The sequence below is a fragment of the Musa acuminata genome, chromosome BXJ1-8, assembly GCF_036884655.1.
Source record: "Musa acuminata AAA Group cultivar baxijiao chromosome BXJ1-8, Cavendish_Baxijiao_AAA, whole genome shotgun sequence".
Classification (NCBI taxonomy): domain Eukaryota; kingdom Viridiplantae; phylum Streptophyta; class Magnoliopsida; order Zingiberales; family Musaceae; genus Musa; species Musa acuminata.
In genome coordinates, this window is record NC_088334.1 from 46,518,450 (window position 1) to 46,540,566 (window position 22,117).

The window sequence follows — 22,117 nt, forward strand, 5'->3', positions numbered from 1 at the left end:
CCTCGTTACAGGATAATACTTTCCTATTTAAGCCTCTCATAATGCCTAGTATTAAATCAATTATAATTGATTAATCAAATGCATAGATAATGATATTATAATTCTTATAAATTCATTCAAGTATTTTCTTACTCTCAACATGAAACGAGAATAATCGTGTCACAACTAATACACTAGTCGAAATGCCTAGTATTAAATCAATTATAATTGATTAACCAAATACATAGATAATGATATTATAATTCTTATAAACTCATTCAAGTATTTTCTTACTCTCGATATGGAACTAGAATAGTCGTGTCACAATTAATACACTAGTCGAAATGCCTAAGTTAAAATTAACAAAAGTATATGTATCAAACCCTTATAAGTCAATCTTAATTTTATCAATTTTTGATTTTCAATGTAATACTAATCGAGATGTTACAAGTAAAGAGCTTGACGTCCTTGTCAAGACCCAATTTGGCATAGATTAAATCGTAGTATAGTGTAGGTAAGGCATAACCAAGTGGTAACTCTACAAGTTCTCTAACTTCATCCATAAATAGCTCTTTTCTACCACTCGAACTTGATATATTAATTAGCCTATTAACTTTGTCGAATTCAAATCATTGATCAAAATGCTTAATTTGAAGTTGACAATAATATATCCATCAAACCCTTATACGCTAATCTTAGTCTTATTTATTTCTGATAAAAAATTAATCTAATCGAAGTCTTACATCAAACTCGTAACTTTCAGCATTATCATCGTGTCTGGTCTCACCAATTAGAGTCATAAACACATGCAGTATAAGAGAGCAAAAGTCAGAAGCATCCTTCCTGCTTCCTTCCCAAACCAAAGCATAAAACTATCCACTCGCAGACATAATTGTTATCTAAAGCAAACCTCACAGTTTTCTTAACTACAACATAAATCTTTCCATTTTTTCAACATTATTCTAAAAGTCCTGATCTGCAAAGTAAATACATGAAATTCTCCTCATGACTCTTTAACCGATTTGTTTTCTTCTCAAAGAAAACAGATAACAATCCGCAAAACAAGTAATTTAGATTACATATAACCAGCTATTTGTTTGTATATACTGTTTCTTCATCATCTATCATGTAGATCTTCAAACTGGCCAGTTGTTCGAGAGAGCCATGTGCAAGAATACAGTGATAGAGAAAGCAGAGATGCCAAAATTTCCATTATAGAACCATGGTGAGAATGGATGAAAAATGTAGAGAAGCTAACAGTGATCAGATTGATTTATTGATGATGATTCTGAATGAGGAGCAGTATGCGATGGAGAAGTTGGAGTAGACGGATCATCATGCTCAATGTCATCCAAATCCTGCAGTTCACCAATTCTCTCAGGTTTCATGAGCTCATCAGGTGCTTTTGGCATCCAGCAAGATGGATTGTCTGAAGTCATCTGTGTACATTCTGAACCCCTTTGATAGGGATAGGCCAGTGGTTGTTCCATCAGAGGGAACACAGCCACATATGGGTGATCAAATTTGCAAGCTGCCCCGTATTTGCAGCTTCCGTAGGTAGCATAGAATGTGCATGCAGGCTCACCCTATAAATCAAGTCACAGGTGCATGAATGAAAACAAGGAAACAATCAGATAGTAACAAATAACATAATAAGCACCAAGATGATAAAGAAGAGAAATTACTGGTCTGAGAGGAAGCCCAAAGGGCCCTATAGTGCATGCAGCTGGTGGGTTCCTCTCTTTCGGGTGGTGGTACTTACAAGAACTACCATATCTGCAGCACCCTGTTCTTATGTAGTGTTGGCATTCTGGTTGATCAGGTCTGTGTGGAAAATTAACTGGTGCCATTGAGCCTGGCTGCCCATGGTTCTTTAAATTGGATAGATGATTAGGCCTAGGACCACTGTAAGAGGGAATGTGAATACTGCCCTGCTTGAAGTAGTAAGCATGCTTAAGTATTGGTATACTATAAAAGTTGGCTACAGAAAGATGCTACTGCAGTATATAAAAGGAAGCAAATGATGTATACATGCATCATAGATTAAAACCTTAATGATAACAGAAGTACAGAAGCAAGTAAAGTCTACATTGCAAACAATGGTGTGGTAGCAATTTATGTGTCAACAAATATACATACATTAGATTTTCTATATCTAATGAAAATCATCTTGAAAAGCTGCCACAGTCAACCAAAGATAATTAACAAAGTACCTTTGCTGATTAGAATGGATGAGGCCAGTCTTAGCGGTAAAAAAATAAGGTCGCAAGAATTGTTAGATGCTATTTCCTAAAATCTAGTTAGTTGTGTTTTTCAACATGGTCAGTTGGACTAGGACAATCTTAGCCAAGAGCTTAATCAGAATGCCAAAACTTTAAACACATGGATTCACCAGAAAAAGTGTAATATATTATTAGGTATAATTCAATATAATTCCCTGTAATCAAAAGTTGAACTTAAAAAAGAACACATTAACGCCCTGTAATTATAAGCTAAAAATGAAAGAAAGTTCTTTATGGAAATATTTAGTAAAATACTAGCATACACAAAAAAGAGAGTCACTAAGCATAAGTTTGGAAAATAGGCTCTCAATCTGCTGAGGAGCAGTAACACTTCATTGTATCATCATAAATAGCTAGGGTTTGACAAGCAGCTTGAACAAGACAAGTAGTAAATCACACAAAATCTAGTAGATTTTTAAGGTCTGATTCCAAACCATGTATGTGCTCCAATCTTGCTGCATAGGCATGGTGGCTTGGCTGTGCGGCTGAATAAGTGGCATGAAACCTTGGAGCCCTTGCATATGAGGACTAGACATGGTGGTCCTTGAGAAAGGCCATGGTGGAAGTTCACCTGTTAAAGATGGTCCTGTTGACGGTGCAAAAGATCCATAATATCCATTAATTGGGAGACCTGATTCAGGAAACATGGCTCCAACATTGGCTGGCTGAGGATGATTAAACTTGCAGGCAACTCCAAATTTACAAGTTCCAGTCCTCATGTAGTAGGGACATGATTTTTCATCCTGTGAAACCAGATCAAATGAAAACTCCAACAGATATTTGAGGAATTTGAGACCATTAAAAAGAAAATAAAGGGTGGCCTAGTACACAAGGCTCATGCCAATCCAGAGCCTGAGAATACACAGCCTTATTGCTGCAAGCAGCATGGCTATCTTTGCAACTCAAACTGGTCAGCTAGATCACGAAGGAGTAATCTTATCCTGACACCACAAACCTGCCTCCCATTAAAGGAACAAATGGTCTAAGATATTTAGATATGCTGAATTTCATCATATGCAGGGTAAAAATTAAAAATAAATCTCGACACCTTTCGCAGTGGTAGACTCAAAACATTTAACTGAAGTACTTGGGTGTCACGCTTATCTTGTGGATGGTGATATTTACAGGTTGAGCCAAATTTGCAGGTTCCTGTCTTCATGAAAAACTGCAATAGCACATTTAAGCAAAGCAAATGTCAGCACAAATTAGAATCACTAAACCATACGTTATCTAATGTATTAATGATAAAAAAGAATGAGAAATCAAAGCAATTGATTCTTCAGGTCTGCATCTTCTTAACACTATATATGCTGGTTTATTTCAAAAGGAAATTGTATTAAGCTGCCAAATCAAATAAGTTGCCTTAAACAGTTGAAAGAAAAATTGCAAGACACTTTTTGTGCTGATTTTGTTAAGACACCTTAAAGAACTAATTTTATGAGCACAAAATTGCAAGATTTTATTAATAGAATAAATATATAATTTTCTAATTGAGAAAGATCCAATCCACTGGTAAGAGATGAGTTCATGGCTTGACATCTCTTGATGGTCCAAACTGTAATTTGGAGTTTACTCTACTCTACCCATGGTCAGGTTATGATCTCCCATAGTTCATCTGGTATAGAAAAACCAATCAGCATTTGTCAACTCATTTTCTGTTCATTTTTGCAACAAATTCAGGAATTCAACTAAGAGGTAAGGTTCTGCATTTTCTTGCATTCAATGAAAATATCTTGCTCTATAAAGCATAGTCCATCTGACACATCATTGGTATAGTCTTGTGGATCAAAAATCAACAAGAGCACCAATTCACCATGTAGCATAGGAAAAGCTTATACTCTTTAAGAAGAAGGCACATTGGAGCAAACATCTCAGAATTGCTCAAAGACATCTTATGCTCGTTATAAGAAATGAATATTCTTTGGAAATTTTCTCATTTCTTATTATTGATTATTTAGATGCCAACAACTTCTATATCATGGAAATGTCTAAGTGTCATGGATGCTGACACAACAGTTCTGTACAAGACAAATCTGTCAGAAGGTTTATTTTGACAAAACATCAAAAGGGTACATGAGTTTCAGACATGAAAATTCTATCTCATCATAAAAAAATAACTAAATTTATCTAACAGTCATTCATGATAAGGCATATGTCAAGTTGGATAAGGATTATAGTGGTGGTCTAACAGGAGCGAGGACAAAAAGTTATATATGAATTCAAGATGATTAAGAAGAAAAAGATAACTCATGTGATACAAATATTCTCAGAATGTATCATTGTTCTTCATTATTTGGGGTTGACTTCATGTATCATTTTGTTTGATTGAGCTATGCTAAAAGCAAAACACCATTGTAATAGTTTCAAATAATCTTTATCTTCCCATCTCTTGAGCCTTTCCAATACAAAGTTAAATTTCATAAAACCAGTGTATTTATACATCTTATTTGGACACATCCAAACCATTATAAACAATTGTCCCTCATTTTCTACATCAGTTTTTCCCAACTCTTCGACAGCTGCTTTGTCTTTATCATTATATCTTTTAGTTTTTAAAGTAACAGCTAAACAGATAGACTATAGTCCATCAAATTCTACTTCTATGATCTAAAAGGTGTCCTATGGGTTATGGGTTCCTAAAGAGGTGAATTTTGCTCACAAGGAATCCTTGTGCAGAATGATCTCTAAACATAATAGGGTAAGCTAGATTCAAATGTTGCGTGTTACCCCTTCTCATAGGATCAAGATAACATAACTTTGGAGAGCATAGTTTCAGCAAGACAAATGCCAGTAACAAAATTCAATTAAAGAAAAATGCCATGAAGGACACTGACAAGAACATTGTTATGTTGTTAGATCTCATTAATTCTTAGCATCCTGTGCCCATGGGCTACTAAGAAAAGTTACCAAGTGGTGCTATCACCAACTAAGAGAAAATCAAAGGTTTAGGTGCAAATGCTCATGTACTACTTTTTTAATCAAAAGCATGACATAGACAAAACATCCTTTCCAGTTTCCAGTGCCATAGCAAATTTGGTAGTTCTGAAGTTACCGATAGTTATTTCTTTAACATATTAGATATTTTCCACCAAAAATTTTCAAACATATGTGTGTTGTATGATGTTCTTACATCTTAGGATATTAATGTGATTTTTTCAATTAAATTTTTAGAAGTATTTGTTATCTGGTCATAGACAAAACATAGAAGATGTATAAATTTGTAGTTATAATATTTCTGTGTGTGAAAGTCTTCCATCATGAAACCATTAGACACTCTAAAAAATAGTAGTTTGACTTAAGCATATCTCATGTATTTCCATATCATTGTGCTTGTTCTTGGCTTTCCAAACCTTTTAAATAAATTTCTGAATAACTCTAGGGCAGAAAGCTTTTCTTAGGAATGCATTTTAGCTTCTTTGTCTCATTTATGTCATGGTTACACACATTAGTTGTCCTAGTAGCATCTCTGTTATTGAAATTACATTTGAATCCTGGCAAATATTAGCTATCTTCTGTCTGATAAGAAAGCCACATGCAGAACCAAGTCTTTATGGTTTTCCTTCTTTTCTTGCATGCTTATGTTTTGGTTTAGAGAAGCAAACAGGGATTCACAGCAGTTATAAAACACATACGTTACAGTCTTAAGGAAACACCTTTATGACATCCGAAAATTGAGTAATTGGAGCTTTCATCACATTTTCTTTTCAGGAAAGGAATTGTTCCCGGTTAGACAGTTCTTAATAAAGACCACAAACTATCTTGGAACATAGGGGTACCCTGTTTCTTCTCCAATCTATGTAGATATGTCAATCTATACAGAGGCAAAACAATCACAAATAATTTCACCATATTACTATCTTGGAGTATTGAGCTTGCCCTCTTTCTTCTCCAAGCTATATAGCTATGTCATTGCTTCTATGGCGGCAAAAACGATCAAAATAATTTCACCAGATCGGATTTTTGTACTAACAGTCATATCTTACTAGAACAGAGGCCGGTAAGGTATGTGGAATAGATGTCTAAGCATAATAACATGCCCAAACTTGCTTTCGTGCAAAACGATGTACCTGGCAATCAGGTTGACCATCTCTTTGCGGGAGTTCACCTCGATAATGATTTCCCTACGAAAGGGGATGAGTTCAAATATTAACCAAGTAGTTCATCTTCAGAATCGCCATTGATGGCAGCAAAAGCTCAAGCTGAAAAGAGCAAAGCACAACTAAAACATCAAAATCATATCAACTCCACTCCCTTTCACCACCTGCCCAGCGATGGTAGGATGGTGATACTTGCACTTGCTCCCGTAACTGCATGAGCCGGTCCTCAAGTAGAAACTGCAATCAGGTTGTCCAGGGCGGTCAGGATACGGATTCGGCTGCCCATCAGCGCCCTTCCGACGATCCCCATCCTCGATCTTTAAATGCCTCACAGATTCTGCCATCAAGAACAATCAAACCCCATCAAAATCCACTCTTTGCATTGTCCCAAGATCGGAAAAATCTGCACTCTTTATCCCAAACAGGTGAACGAAAACAACAACAGATGGATCAAAACAGGATCAGAGACCACCTTCAATGTGATCGGTCGGTGCGTCCGAGGAGGAATCGGAAACAGCATTGTGCCTGGTGTTGGGCATCGGGGTGGTCTGGATCAAAACTTCAAACCCAAACCCTCTCCTACTATATCAAAACCAACGAGGAAAAGAAAGGAAAACAGAGAGCTTTTTCCCCTGCAAGTCGCGAAAGCCCGATCGCCGTCTCCGCCCAACTCCACCACCCAATAGCGAATTGGAAGACGAAGGAGCCGAGCTTTCCGACAAAATCTAGATCTGTGGATGCATAGATCGAATCAAATCCTTTGGTTTCCCCTTTCCATCTATCTCTATCTCTTCGCTTTTAATATCGATGTAGATATGTATGTGTATTTGATCTCCATCTGTTTTGCTCTTCTCTTAATTCGACACGGCAGAGGAAACGGGGCGAGAAAGTATTTATCGTGTAATTACACTTATATATTTAGCTATTATACGCGTATTCGTTAGCACATGGTTTACTTAGTGATAATTGAGATTAAGTTAATAAATAGGAAATAAGTAAGAAAGGGCAGAAGTGTCGACGTAATCGCGCGCGAATGCAGTCGCAAGTGCCGGTCGCGCTTGCGTGCTTCGGATCCGCTCTCGGGAAGGCCGTACGCACCATGATTTGCCCCTCCCGCAAACGGTCCACCTGTCCATGCTGATGAAGGGAGATTGCGGAGTCGACAGGCGGGCCCCGACTCCGGTGGAGCTCCGCCGCGGGCTTGTTTGGACCGTGGATCTCGAATGGCGACCGGACGTGTCGTCTCCACGTTTGATGTCGTGATTCGTGCAGACTTTGAGTGTTGTTTACGTGCTTCGTGTATGAGGGACACACGCGACCGTCGGGATCGCTCGTGCTCGACGGCACGGCCTCCTGGCCAACACGCCCTTGGTAACACCCGAGTTGGTACCTTCCACAGAGAGGGTCCCGCCAGTTCCGTTCCCAGAGAGCAGCGGGCCCCCGATCGTTCCACACCACTAACTCCTGTGCGTGAGCGGGACGTCTTACCTCTAAACCTGCGGGCCCATCCCGAACCGACGGCCCCCAGTCTCGGACAGGGAGTATCTTCACACGTGGTAATGAAGACGCTGACGTATGGCTTTCGACAGTAATAGATTCCATACGTGCAGCGTCGCATTTGACGTGTGTTTGGCCTGTGTAATCTATCGGGCAATCTACAGGAGGACAGGGAGTGCCGGTGGGGTGGGAAATGATCCCGAGACTCCGTTGATGCCAGGAAACTGTTGACTTACGGACCAAGTCACTTGTTTCCATTGACTTCACTGGATACGTTCTAATAGAAACGTGGAATATGAACATCATCTTGAAGATTGTCAGGAGTCTATTTTGAAGATCATCGGAATACAAGTATTGTTTAGAAAATATGAAAGAAAAATGTTTCGACAATTCGTACGAAAGAAATAATGATCCGACGCACCTAACCATTATTTTGGTGCTCCAAAAGTCAACAAATGTGGGCGGCTTGGTACCTCATTGGGACTGCAGCAAGCAATGCTCTGCTAGACCACAAGACGCATAAAAACATAGACGTGACAACCGAGTCATGAGAAGAGGAGGAATCCCTCTGCACTTCCCGTGCATTAGGGTTGGATTGCTCCATTCAAATGTCCCATCTCCACTTTGATTTGGGAAAAAGCAGCAAACACAAGTCATCCCACCATGTGAATAACTTGACTTGGAATGCCAAAATCACTCTCTCTCTCTCTCTCTCTCTCTCTCTTTCACACTTAGATTTAATCTAAGAACAGTAAAAGAAATCTTATTTGTTGCAGTCAGCAATTCTTATTCTAGGCCATGTCATAAATGTGGCATGAGGCCCAAATAGAGGCCCATGGGCCTGCTGATCACTCCCCAATCAAATAAATATAATTTCTTAAAATATTTACCTTTTAATTTCTTAGTTTTTTATTTATAAATACTTTTATTTTATTTTTTGATTTTTATCTTAATTTTTGATATTTGTATTGTATAAGTAAAAAGTGGGATGGAGATGACTGTAATGGTTCTTTTATCTTTTTGAATAATATATAATTAGTTACTTCTTTTATAGTAAAAAAGGATATTTTTGTGGAGTTTCATTTGGGGTTCTACTTTATGTATCTTTTCTGGTTTGTTGTTCTTTTATTTGAGATCACATCTCTTGTTTCTATTGATTAAATATATTAAGTTCGATATTGATCAAAAAAGTATTTGTTCTGATAAGAGTAATAATTGCACTATAAAATGATAAATAAAAAAATTGACATGAACCTCCCAATTTATTACAATATTTTTATCATCTTAATTAGAAAAAAGTTGAGACTATAATTTAGAATTATTGTAATATTTAACAAGAGTTTCTGTTAGATTTTACCAAACAATTAATTCTTTATTCATCTCAATATTAATGTGTTTACAGTTCAGTATTTAGACTTTTCCTGTGCAATTTATAAACTCATAATAAGATAGACAAATGAGGAACAATTAAATGTGTGAAACAGTGCTGTCTTATTACACCACAAAACTACATGGCACAGATGAACCAGTCGGCCTAATACAAGAAGCATATAACAGAAAAATACAAGAGATTCTAGCAGCACAAGCTGTAAGTGGAGCAGCAAGGTGCCAACTAATCAAGATGGAACCCTAAAAAAGGTTAGATAGTGGGCCGAAACTTTTCGACTTGTTCAAAAAGATTGCAGGATCACCGATCGCTTGAATTGATGAAGAACATGCCTGCAAGCATTGTTATCAAAATGGAGTAGCTCGGTCAGCGTTTGCCGAAGATCTGAGCCTCTGCTAGGTTGGCGGAAAGAATCTGTTGAGATTGAAAGGAAGTGTATAGAACTCCTCGTTCCGGTTGTCGCCTCTGAAGGTTCTAAATTTTACCCACCATGGCATCCCCCTGTCCTTCTTGGACTTCTCAACTTCCAACGTGTTGTCGAGAAATATGCTGACAATCAACCCAACAGTTGGAGGTGATAGGAAGATCGTATTCAAGAACCCATTGAACTGCAATCAGCAAAAGTTTATGGTGTCAACACATTGCTTCTAACAATAGAGCCTTTCCAAACATTTGACATCCATGGTTTAATCAGACAACACGTTGCTTCTAACATAGGAATTGCTAAAATTCAAATTCGGGAAAAACAACCAGGAAATACTTCGCACAACATGATAGCTTAGCAAGCCAGCAAAAGAATGACAAACAGATTGAGCAACAAAACCTCCACACTTCCTTGTCAAATGGTTATTTTGATTGCCATCTTAAAGCATAGTTGATTGATTCATTTATTTCAAGTCGCACCAAACAGATTGTAGAGAGCAAGAGACAAAGCTGTGACTAATGTAGAAAATACTCACTAATTCTGTAGAGAATTCAAACGGATGTTAAAAGATAACTAACCCATCCTGCATGTGTATTTACGGGTGCGTGACCAGAAGAAACCCGAGTATCATTGAAATATTGTGGAACAGATATTCCAAGGAAAAGTGAGAGACCAGTGATGATGAGGTTTCTCATAGAGTTCATATTTGTAAACTGAAGGAATGATATTCCAACAGAAGCTGCAAATTTTTCAAAAAGGAAATTAGAAATATCGACAGCAAGTACACATGCAGCAAGAAAAATAAAACACATACCAACAAGGCCAAAAAGGACACAGTACAATGCAGCAAATATAGGAAATGGAATCGATGCGAAGACGGCTCCAAATTTCCCTGAAGCAACAGATCAAAACATCATCAACTGATTGCATGTTGAAAAAAACATTAACACCAGCATCGTGGAAACTGTATGAGGAATCATACCTAAGGTGGAAAAGAATATCATGAATCCAGCAGAAATCTGAACAACCCTACGGCTGCCAACTCTAGTAAGTCCAAGAAGCCCAACATTCTCCCTAAAATTGCACAGAAACTAGTGTTATCATCATTGCCATTATTATCTAGAATCAAATAAGATACATGCTGGAATTTTGTGCAATATGTACTAGTACAACACAGATCCTTTCCAGAGGCATTGCACCCGACTCACTAGTGTTATCATCATTGCCATTATTATCTAGAATCATATAAGATACATGCTGGAATTTTGTGCAATATGTACAACACGGATCCTTTTCATGGGCATTGCACCTGACTTATGGTATGGTCCCTCCCAAAATCAGGAAGCAGTGCAACACATTGTGGCCATAGGTATATATAATTTTCATGAATATTTTGCATACTCTGCATATATCTAACTCATGTTTCCCTATCACATGCAGCAGAATTTTGCCAGGAAAAAAAAATCTTACACAGAAACAGTAGAGCCTGTTCCCGTCCCAAACAGACCATCCAGCAGTACACCTATCCCCTGTGGTGAAGCATGAATGCTAAAGCATTTTAGCATTTAGCTACAAAGCTGAAAGAAAAAAAGGATAGAGACAGGCTCAAGACTATATCACATTTGTGATCTATGAAACAAATGTGTGCATATCATGACAGCCAAAACTCAGTTTAAGTAATAAATGATGCTACACTACCTAAAGCTCAAAGACAAGAGATGCTTCTGATTTCAAGTCTGAGGTATATACACTCAGTGTTAAGTTAATAATGGATTGTAATGTTTAGCATCCCATGTAGGGATGAGGACTAACATAAAGAAAGAACTAAAAGATTCAAAGACTTATAGGAAAATAATTACAAAAAGAAAAGTACCAGAAACAAGCTTCTTAGTTGACATAGGAGCTCTCAAGACGTCTGAACACAGTTGAAAGTGTTCAACTGTGACCACAAAAACACTTCTATGCACAAGAATATAAACCGTTCTTTAGATGTTCAACTGTAGACTTTCTAGATCAACCATTCTTCGCTCAATAATTGTCCTACAATCTGTAATAACAACAAACCATAATGTCTCAATTATTTGAGCTCGGCTACATAGGTTTTTTTTCTCATTAAGTTCTCTGAAAAGTAATATCCTTAATTAAATTAAGAGCCATTAAAATCTTTATTCATAATTTTTATTTTTCATACATACTTCTTTAGTCTTTCTTTACCTCTTCTCGTACCATTAATACATGTTGTCTCTCATCTTCTAACAATAACACCTATAAGTCAGCATAGCATATGTTTATAACAACAAAAAATGATTCTCTTAGGATATGTTTTCACCTAATTGTTTATAAATGAAAATAATTTTTCCTATTTTTTCTGGCAACATCACATATTCACCTTAACATGCTTATCTCAACAACAAAACTTTTACTATATGTTATTTTTTAACCACCCAACACTCAAATCCATAAAGTATTATTGGCTTGATAATTATTAAATATTTTTTCTGTTAATTTAAGATGTACATTGTGTTTATACCAAACTCCCAAAACTCATCTCCACTTTAATGATCCAGTTTTTACTCTACAAATCATGTCATCATCAATTTCTCCATCGAATTGAAGTGATCCAAAATACTTAAAATTTTTGCTTTTAAAACTTACCCGTGTAACTTTACTATATAATATTATACACCTAGTATTAGTAAAATTAGGTCTCACATATTCCATCTCAGTCCTATTTAATTTAAAACCTTTAGTTTTCATAACTCAGTTTTAAATTATTAGAATCTCATCAACTAAAACAATGTCATCTACAAATAAAATACAACAAGAAGCTGTATCATGCATGGTTCGCCTTACCAATCTGTACCAATGTATCGATCGTCGGTAAGATACGTACTGATATACTGACACACGATACGATGGGGTATACCGACAGATTGATATGTACCGCCCATATGGACCCCTTGTTGAACCGGTATGTACCGCCCGTACCAAGTGGTATGCTGTAGTGCGACGAACCTTGCTATCATGTACATAACTTGTTTATCCATTACCAAAGAAGTTTGTCCTGCAATCTATCTATTGCTATAATCAATTGTAAGTTTTAAGCTTAGCCATAAAAATTTATGATGCAAACTATCAACTAACCAATATGTATAGATGCACATAACCATGCCTATATGTGTGTATGCATAGATATCTGATTTGGTATACATTTAAATTTGTTGTTTCAAAACATGAGACTAAACTGTTGTGCAAGTATTAGGGCTATGTGTATGTGGACATGAAATGAAATTAGAACATAACAAGCTCCAGAACTCAACAAGAACAGAATTTATCCAAGTAGACAAAGTTAAGTATCAGACCTGCCAACCAATGCCTCGGCTCAATACATAAGCAGGAGGAGGTGTTGCAATAGCTAGGCGTGATGCTGCCTTATATGCACCAGTTGACTGCAGTTTTGGGCAAAAGAAACTTAAAAGATATTCCTAGAAACACAGAAATTATATTCAGCTGTACCTCTATGATAGAAACCAATACAGCAGCCATCATGGCTACTGAATGGCCAGCATCAAAAGTCGGTGCACCCCATTGCAAAGGATATGGGAACTTGAACCTGGAAGAATTAGTCCATGAAAAGAAAGGGTGCACACTCCAAAAGTTAGATTAAACGGGCAAGCAGCATGTAGTGTGAAACTTTACCAAGGAGCGGATGATATTAGATTTGCCCTATCAGTGCGACAGCTGTTTTGAGTTCTTGCAGGTCTATGGTTATATGCGCCACCTGCTGTTAGGATAAGAGAATATATCCAAATGATTGTGACACAGATGAGAACTGGAAAGCGTTCAAAGATGGGAATATCTCTGAAAGGCCTGTAGTGCTTCAGATACTGCAAATTACAAAATTTTCTCAACTAATCAAATTGAGTAGCCAAAAGAAAGAAGAAACCTAGTTTTGCAAAAAAAATAAACTACCTGTGACAGCCCAATGAGCATCAAAAGCATTGGAATGCCTATTTCCACACAGTTTCCTACCTAAAGAGCAAAACATTTTTCTTTAAATGCAGTTTTTTTTACACAACAACTGTGACTCTTATTGTAGAGAAAATGATGCTAAAGTATTACTGACATACAGCAGAGAAACCTCGATCAAATAGTCCCAAGCCAACCAATCCAATTACAGGTGCCATACCTAGCGGACTGAAAAACCTGTAAAGCAACACAGTGGAAATTACATATACAAATAACAAAAATGCTGACATCTTTGGGCTCTGAAGGACTACCTTGAAAAGATCCCCCAAAGCTGACTATAACCAATTATTATCTGCAAACTGGATGCAATGATTAGTGCTCCCTGAATGGCTCTCATAGTTTGCAAAAACCTCTGCAAGTTGAACACATGGAATACTCAGCAGCATGTATGATTAACTAGGTAAATGGTGAAAAAGAAGATGACCTGTAATGGTGCAATCCAATTATTCCCACATTATGGGCTAAGCACTGATGTCATATTTGTCACAATATGAGCCCAAAACCACATGGGAGTACCCACAAAATGGGGTGTGATTTAGGACTTGGGTAGTGAAAAACTTACTATTTAAAGCTTAGCCAAATCTGATGTGAGATTAATCGGATTGGGGTATTACATGGTCATAAGCTTTAGAGAGCCCTTAATAGAGAATATAGGAACTCACTTCATGTGGATCAGGAATTTGCTGCAAAGATGAGTCTCGAATGATATAAAGGATAGGTATCACATAAGAGAAGGAACCACCCACGATGGTTGGTAAACGTGTTCCAAACAATGCTTGCAAAAGCGTGTTGATGCCAGATACAAACAACAATGTTTGTATAACTCGAATCTTGTCAGCCTAAGAAATATAGGAAAGCATGTCAATAAGAAAAGCACCAATCAGCAAAGTGAGTGTGCAAAATATCCATTGCTGACACGATAAAGTATATCTGTATAGCTGACCGTCTGAAATGAATTTTAACTTACATCAGTCCCACCCATTAGTGGAACAAGCATTGAGGGAATCATCACACTGGTGCCAAGCATTAGAATGTAATTTTGAAAAGCCAACAAGATAGTTTCAACTGCAGGAAAGAGACATAGACAAATGCTTATTATAAACAAAGAAGATGGCTTCTTATAAGAAACATATGCTGAAACATATGCTGGAACAGAAGGAACAGCAAATTGTTGTTATACGTGTAAGCTGAATGATACATGGTTTACATTTCCACATAAATAGGTCTCCAGTTAAAGTTATCACTCATCAATAACTGTTAGTGAGGCCAAAGAATGATGTGATTAAAAATTAAGAGTTTATACTTGTCCAGAGGAAACAGGCATGCAAGCTTATGCTTGGTCAAAGTTGAAATCGAACCAATCAAAACCATTAGTAGCTAATCTTAGCCAAATTTTCAATACCTAAATAACTATCCACAAAAGTGACTCAAAACAAAAACTGAAATGAAAAATAAAAACAAAACATTAACAGGACAAAACAAGAAATTAGAGAGGAAAAGCAAGAGAAGCAACCATCATCTCCACATTACCTTAAAAAACTGAAAGAAAAGCATGCTCTAGGCCACTTTTAAATACTTGCATATAACCTAATAGCAAAGAGACAGAAAGAAAGTGACAGACAAGGGTACAGAGTTTCATATGGTAGAGCATATGGAAGGACAGAGTAATAGTATCACAAGGATGCCCAAGTGACAATACTGGCATTAACCTCCTCCCTCTCTTTTTCAGCTGCTTCCCCTAATGATTGATGTGCTACATGAGCACTCGAGATCAAAGTTTCAGGACACTACTACAGATCAAATAACCCTTTATCAAGACTACAAATATTTAACAAACCAAAAACATGATGATACTATGAAGGTAACGGAGAGCAGAAAAACAAATTGTAAATAGAAAATTAATGATATGATAGTAGACCTCAACACCGTGAACCTGCAAATCCTGCACCTCACCTCAGAACCATAAACAGGGGGTTCAAAATTGTCATTGACAGGGACAAAGATTACTCAGTGACAAAATTAACTTGGATAAAGATGTGGCCATATATCTTAAAATACTATAATGCATCAGATTCAGGCTTCCTACATAATCCTTCATGAGGAATAGCACATGGACACCTACATTACCAATGAAGCACCAGTGTGAATAGTCCCCTTGACAAAATTCAATCCTGTCAGAATTTTTCGATAGATTTTGATGAACAATAAGCTTATCTTATACTTGTATCTCAAGAAGATAAACTGATAACAAGATATACAGAATACCTGGCGGAGAAACATGCTAGACTCTTCCAAGACCTTAAGGAGATCTTAGATAACCCTTCAATTATGGGCAAGTTATCCTAATGGCATCTTACTATATAGTGCAAACAAAGCAAGAAGTGATACAATATCTATCTGCAGAAAATAGAAGCAGAGAAGTCAAATGAGGTCCGGAAATTCATCACAAACTATCAAGTAGATTTTGTTGCCCTGATAATTGAACCTAGAAGCACAAAGAGATTCCACTATCTTCTAGACAACATAACTCTTCCCATTGTGCAGAGTGCATAGCCATAAAATAGCATTGAAACCAAACAGGCAGCAATAAAATGTCTGAAAAGAAGTCCACCATTTTGTGGGAGAAAAATCTGGAAGCACTAAGAAGTGGTTTGTTTGTCCAGTGCTCTATTATGACTTCAGTGACCATAAAACCAGAGTTTTGCACCAACCTACATTGGTTTCTACCAGCAAGAATTACCACAACCACCGAGCATACCAGAAATTTTTATATGGTTGATTGAACAATGACATAAACCTATGAGGAAAAGATCTTCAAAGTTGACTCAAACATAATTTTGCAAGGACAGAGTTCTTAAGACAAATGATCAGAATCATCCAATTCCCAATCTGAACCAACTGGGTTCAAGAAAACAAGTTGGCTAATAAACAAAACAATCCTTTTGAACGAATCCTGAGTGTCTATTTTTTAAATTGCGGTGCTTACACAAGAAGCATAGATAACGGAAGAAAACCTACAGCAGAAAACAAAGATCACATAAGACAAATCCGTTCTTTCACCATGCGATGCCAACAAAGAAGCGGCAACCAGAAATTTGGAGGTTGGCTGAAGATTTACCCACCGGATGGTAGTGAAACCGATGCCCAAAAGTTACCACCAAAAAGGGCACCACTTGCCACCCCACATCGAGAAAGGACAAAAACAACCCGATCAAACTCACATCCTCAAGCAAGAATTGCAAAGAGAACCACCGAAACCCTTCAAACTCGAACTACATCCAACGTCTCCCCACGAACTACTGTAGGACCCAACAAAAAAGATCCTTTTTTTAACCCTACGACTCGTTCCCCATACCACAAGCAGCAGAATGCAAAGTAACAAAAGAGCAGTCTCATCTCCTAAGCGGTTCATCAAGACAATGACAACAGCCAAGACCAACACTCATCCAAAACGAGAAAGGAAAAGCAAACGATTCAGACGGCAAGCAAAATGACAGCCCGGCAAGCAAAAGAGAGCGAGGGCAACAGTTAAAAGAGATCTCTTACCCCAAGGAGGATTTGAGTCGATACAGTATTCCAAGTCTTGGAGTTGCTCCATTGGAGGGTGGCTTATGTTCTCCATTCCACCGCCACCGCCTTTCTGCTCCACCTCCCGGCGACCGCCACCAAGATAGACTGAGAAGAGGAGCAGACAAGACGACGGTGGCCGAAGAGACAAGTAAAAGCGACACAGAGGAGATGCCACAAAAGCGGAAAAGAGCGCAGGGGGGAAGAGGAGAAGTGAGTGAGAAGTCACTCCCTCACGCCCAAACCCTTTCTTTATTTATTTTATTATTATTATTATTATTGGTTCCAAAATATATAGTGAAAAACCACCGACGTGACCGAACTGCCACTGCATACTCACCCCAAATGTCGAAACTGCCATCTCTCCCGGAACGCAATCGAAGTGGATTGTTTCATATAGCAAACGATATAACGTTTCACGAAGCGTTATTGTCTACACTATTAATTGTTCTAATCCGTTATCTTCCATGCAGTAAGCAACCAGTTGGGTGAGACAATGACGGTTCTCGTGCCGTTATGATAACACGACAAATTGCCTCGTTATAACGGATTTCGTTTAGTGCGACCAACGTCGTGAGTTTTCCCTTCCCTGCTTTCCCCTGCTTTAGCGATGGATGGATGGATGGATGGATGCGGCGCATCTAATTCTTTCACACTTTTCTTCTCCTCCGTCTTCCTGCACACTGCTTCCTCAAATCCTCCTCTTCGCTGGTGCGTTGAGGCATCCTCTGTTTCCTCCTAAGGATTTTATACGATGTACGACTGCTGAGCTGCTGCTGCTGGGTTTCACTGGTGGACGGGAAAAGCTACTACTGATACTATTGTTTGATGGCACAGCAAGCAAAGTGGTACCAGATGTGTTGCAGCAGTAATGAGACAAGAAATCATAATTACCTGCGTCTTCCAAAGAGATAAATTAGATTAGTAGGCTGCTGACAGAATAAACTTCACCCTGTTCGCTTGGCTGCTCATCCATCAGCCTCCGTGAACAGTGTCAGAGAACAACTATTTATAGGACACTTCGTGATTGGAATTAGCACTCCTCCCGAAGACTCTGCCGCATGATGACCTTGCTTTTGACAATTGGGGTGATAATTTGACCGGAGTGACCCCATGGTCCTTAAATATTTATTGTTCCAGAGAATGGAACAAGACTTTGAAATCCACCATTCCTCCGTATGCCTTTTGTGTCGCAAGCTTGGCTTTCCTGGGGGGGAGGGGTGGGGGGCTCACCATTGTGATCTGTGGCCGTGTTGGGATCAACACAGCCACGCACTGTTTCCTCCACTGAATCCTCGGTCCTCACCAAGTACTCCACTTGGCCATGGTCTTCACAGTGCTCGGCTTTGGGAATCCTGTAGCTTAGTCCTGCACCTCATCATGTCGTGAAGAATCTCAAAGTTTCTGGTTCGTCTTCTTCTTCTCTAGATTGTTGCATTAGGATACGATAAGTGGGATGTGTTGTCCCCCATTAACCTAAGCATCTTCTTTCCATCCAAGCAACTACTTTCCAAATCAATGTTTGGATAACTTAAAAGAAGATACTGTGGGGGGGGGGGGGGGGGGGGTGTGTTTGAAACTGGAAGGCACATGACGAAATGGAAGTGGTGATGGCAATGTGGAGTCGCCATCACATAAGGGTGGGTCCTCTTTTAAGGCTGTGTCAGCTTACTCTGTGGTGAAAGGACTGTCCCTTTCCAATTCACCTTTGTCCTCTCTCTCTCTCTCTCTCTCTCTCTGTCCGCAATTCTCATTGTCAGGAATTATTTGAATCTTTAAATAGTGTTGTAAGCTCGACACAACATCAAAATGATATTTACATGAACGATACCTTCACAACAATATCAAAATAATATTTTCGAATTTTGTTTACAAAATTAAAATTGAGTCAAATCAAATCAATTTTATCACATTGAATGGAATCGACGATCAAGATTGATAATAATAATAATAATAAAAAGGAGAAAAATTCAATTTGGTTCGGTGGAGAACCCAAACTAAAGATAAGAAAACAAAATATATTATTATAAATTATCTATTTGCTTATGTGGCGGATAAGAAGCTTAAGAGGAGATTGTTAGAGACGATTAGAGACTATCTTCACATATAAAAACTTATTTTTAATAAAAAAAAAGGGTTAATATTTTTTTACCACTCATTTTTACACTCATTTTTACACTCATATATATCACTTGGGCATCGAAAAGATCGGGTCGAAAAACTTATCCAATCTTGGTATTCGTATAGGTGATACCTCGGGAGCTCGATGTTTTTATCTCGAAGATATCTCGGATAATCCTACACATACGGGTCTAGATCAGATTGATCATAATGTTAATAACTTCTTTCGCAAATCAATTATTATAGATAGTTAATGTAAATAGAAGCATTAGATTTTTCTCCTTCAATTGTTCAAAATGGAAACTTTATTTTGGAGTAAATTAACTCTGAAATTTGACATCCGTTACCACCAAACATAGAGTGATAGCTATTTCTTAAATTCTTAGCTTGTATTTTGTACTTTTTTTTTCTTTTTTTGATACACTTTCTACTTAGTTTTTTGGTTTTTGTTTGAATGTAGAAAAAAACATAAACAGTGTGAGACACGCATTCTTTTTTGCCTCTGTCCAAATCAAATAGATGCCATGCAGTAGAATAAGAAGTGCTTTTGTGTACAAAGCTATACATTTCATGTTCTCTTCTTGTATTCAGAAACTAGTTTTAGGAACAAAACCTTGTAGCTCACTAATGTGGGATCGTTTTATTTATTTCTTATTTACATAATATTTTACTAATTTAAAATATATATTTTTTAATAAATTTTATTAATTATCACATACCAACATCGTCAATAATCTCCTAATCTAGTTCGATATTCTCAATTTCTCAATGTTAAAAAAAATAAAAATAATAATATTGTTTGCGATTGAAGTCACAAATCGTAGTTGAATATATTATTTTAAAAAAATGAAAGCCTATCAATCAAATATTTCATCAAAAGAATTATTATTCTCCAAATCAAATATGAAGATATTTCTTCTTCATATAAGGAATGTTTTCTTTTTGTTTTTTATAATTAGGGTGCCCAAAAAAAAAGTCCCAATGGACGAAATATAAATAAAGAGATTAACTCCATGGAGTTATTTTAGTTATCACTCAAGCTTTTGCATATAATTAGCTTAGGATAGAGAGATTAAATCCATGGAGTAGCACATCTTTCTCAGGCTATGCTTGTTCTGATACTTAGGTAATCTTGTGAACAAATTAGAACAGGTCTGTGGAATGTTCAAGTCAATTTGGTTGGATGTTGATGGATGAGCCATGCATGCCTCATCAAATTATGCTTTCCCTACTTGTTGATATGTCCTGCATATATTTCACGAAGCATCAAATCATTATGCATTTGTTTATGTAATTATATTAGTTGCCAAGTGGGACATGAGCCCATGGTATCATGCCCAATGTTTGGGTGCTAAGCTATGGTCAAGTTATTATGCTATCTCTCAATAATCTTCTTCCATACATGCAACTTATTAATAATTGTATCCTATAAAGATGATTTCAAAATTAAAAAAGATTTATCTCCTGAATCAAAATCAAGTCATTCTTACATGACTTAATAATTTCTATCATAATCATTTATCCAAAATGCTTGAACTTAATATAATATTCATTAGATCCCAATCTTAATTTTTATCCATTTTCGATATGACATTCTTTTCGAGACTTAATATAGTCTAGAATCAAAATGCTTAGTTCAATATAACTCATAGGCTGTGAGGAATTATCTTGTATGTGAGCTTCAAAATACACCTTTGAGAGTAAATGAGATATAACGGAGAGTCATTAGTTTCCGTACTCTTTAACCAACGTGAGATTAAATGATCTTATCGTTAATCTATTAACTTATTGAACTCGAATTACTAATCCAAAATGTTTAAACTCAACTATCGAATCCTTCCAAGGTAATAGTCAAATAGGAGACTAAATCAAAATATTATTTATTTAAAAAAAATATTTTTATAAATTATTTGGAACTATAAGGTGGAAGGTAATCTAGAAATGAGTAGAATATACTCTTCCTTAACATCTAATTAAATTTGTATAATGATGTGTCATTAGCCAATTAAATTCTTAAGAATATTGAACCCGATGCTTCATCACCCATACAAAATATAAAATTGTTTTTATCGCCACCATAAAAGTGATTCATACTGGAGCTACTCATGTTATTCTCTTTCTACACCAACTTTGCCCTGTCTCGTTTGACTTGCATGCTGTTCCTTGTGGGCTCCAATCAAGCACCGTTGACTATTCTCAAAGAGACCAGGTTTGTTCACCAACTACTCTATACAACAACATCCGATCTCTTAGTTTCTTATGCAGCTCTCGATTCACCTTTTAACGCTGCATCTTTCACTCTCTTCCATCAGTCACTCGAAGTGAGAAAGTCCACAACAAGTCCAGAGAGGCCAAACTTCAATTCTCCTTGCTACATCTTTTTCTTTGCAGACAAGTATTTCTCCGTCTTTTTTGGGATATCTCTTGCAACAACAGCTCTTGGCAGTAGCCGTGTGATCAACAACTGGTGCGCCCATCTCCAATAAAGACAAAGAGGATATTGCCCAGCTATGGAGATGCTTTTAGCCCCACTCGAATGATCAGGTAAAGTCAACTCAGCCGAAGAAGTTTGTTTCTTGGGTGCGTCATCAGATGGTGCAAAGTCGTATTTTATTTCTTTTCAGGAACATAGCTCCATTATTCAATGTGGTTTTCTAATCTTGACTCCAAGAACCAGAAAGAAGACAAGATCGCAAGCTTGGAACTGCTGTCGCCGACGCAGCAGAGGCGCAAA

General features: G+C 37.3%; 2 protein-coding genes across 2 annotated transcripts; both read right to left on the reverse strand.

Moving 5' to 3' along the window:
- Nucleotides 1–1,031: 1,031 nt before the first annotated feature.
- Nucleotides 1,032–7,217, reverse strand: LOC135588257 (zinc finger CCCH domain-containing protein 33-like). The gene is made up of 7 exons (XM_065080306.1): nucleotides 6,831–7,217; nucleotides 6,523–6,695; nucleotides 6,329–6,382; nucleotides 3,310–3,426; nucleotides 2,696–3,004; nucleotides 1,665–1,910; nucleotides 1,032–1,565 (listed from the first exon to the last, which is right to left on the reverse strand). The coding sequence occupies exons 1-7, from the start codon at nucleotides 6,895–6,897 to the stop codon at nucleotides 1,233–1,235; spliced, it is 1,299 nt and encodes a 432-aa protein (XP_064936378.1). The 5' UTR covers nucleotides 6,898–7,217; the 3' UTR covers nucleotides 1,032–1,232.
- A 2,087-nt stretch (nucleotides 7,218–9,304) lies between these two features.
- LOC103996292 (nucleobase-ascorbate transporter 1) lies at nucleotides 9,305–17,491 on the reverse strand. The gene is made up of 14 exons (XM_009417180.3): nucleotides 17,242–17,491; nucleotides 14,663–14,760; nucleotides 14,358–14,534; nucleotides 13,947–14,047; nucleotides 13,797–13,872; nucleotides 13,639–13,698; nucleotides 13,366–13,553; nucleotides 13,183–13,279; nucleotides 13,029–13,115; nucleotides 11,137–11,195; nucleotides 10,649–10,740; nucleotides 10,481–10,558; nucleotides 10,245–10,405; nucleotides 9,305–9,850 (listed from the first exon to the last, which is right to left on the reverse strand). The coding sequence occupies exons 1-14, from the start codon at nucleotides 17,315–17,317 to the stop codon at nucleotides 9,638–9,640; spliced, it is 1,563 nt and encodes a 520-aa protein (XP_009415455.2). The 5' UTR covers nucleotides 17,318–17,491; the 3' UTR covers nucleotides 9,305–9,637.
- Nucleotides 17,492–22,117: the final 4,626 nt, after the last annotated feature.

What these genes read in the sequence shown, in the direction of transcription:
- LOC103996292 (XM_009417180.3), bottom strand. Translation starts at nt 17,317, where the DNA reads ATGGAGAACATAAGCCACCCTCCAATGGAGCAACTCCAAGACTTGGAA. An exon ending in CACTAATGGGTGGGACTGAT is followed by an intron (nt 14,535 to 14,662) that starts GTAAGTTAAAAT and finishes TATATTTCTTAG; the next exon opens with GCTGACAAGATTCGAGTTAT. An exon ending in CTTTGGGGGATCTTTTCAAG is followed by an intron (nt 13,873 to 13,946) that starts GTAGTCCTTCAG and finishes GTTGCTTTACAG; the next exon opens with GTTTTTCAGTCCGCTAGGTA.
- LOC135588257 (XM_065080306.1), bottom strand. Translation starts at nt 6,897, where the DNA reads ATGCCCAACACCAGGCACAATGCTGTTTCCGATTCCTCCTCGGACGCA. An exon ending in ATGGTCAACCTGATTGCCAG is followed by an intron (nt 3,427 to 6,328) that starts GTACATCGTTTT and finishes GTGCTATTGCAG; the next exon opens with TTTTTCATGAAGACAGGAAC. An exon ending in AAGATTGGAGCACATACATG is followed by an intron (nt 1,911 to 2,695) that starts GTTTGGAATCAG and finishes TACTTCAAGCAG; the next exon opens with GGCAGTATTCACATTCCCTC.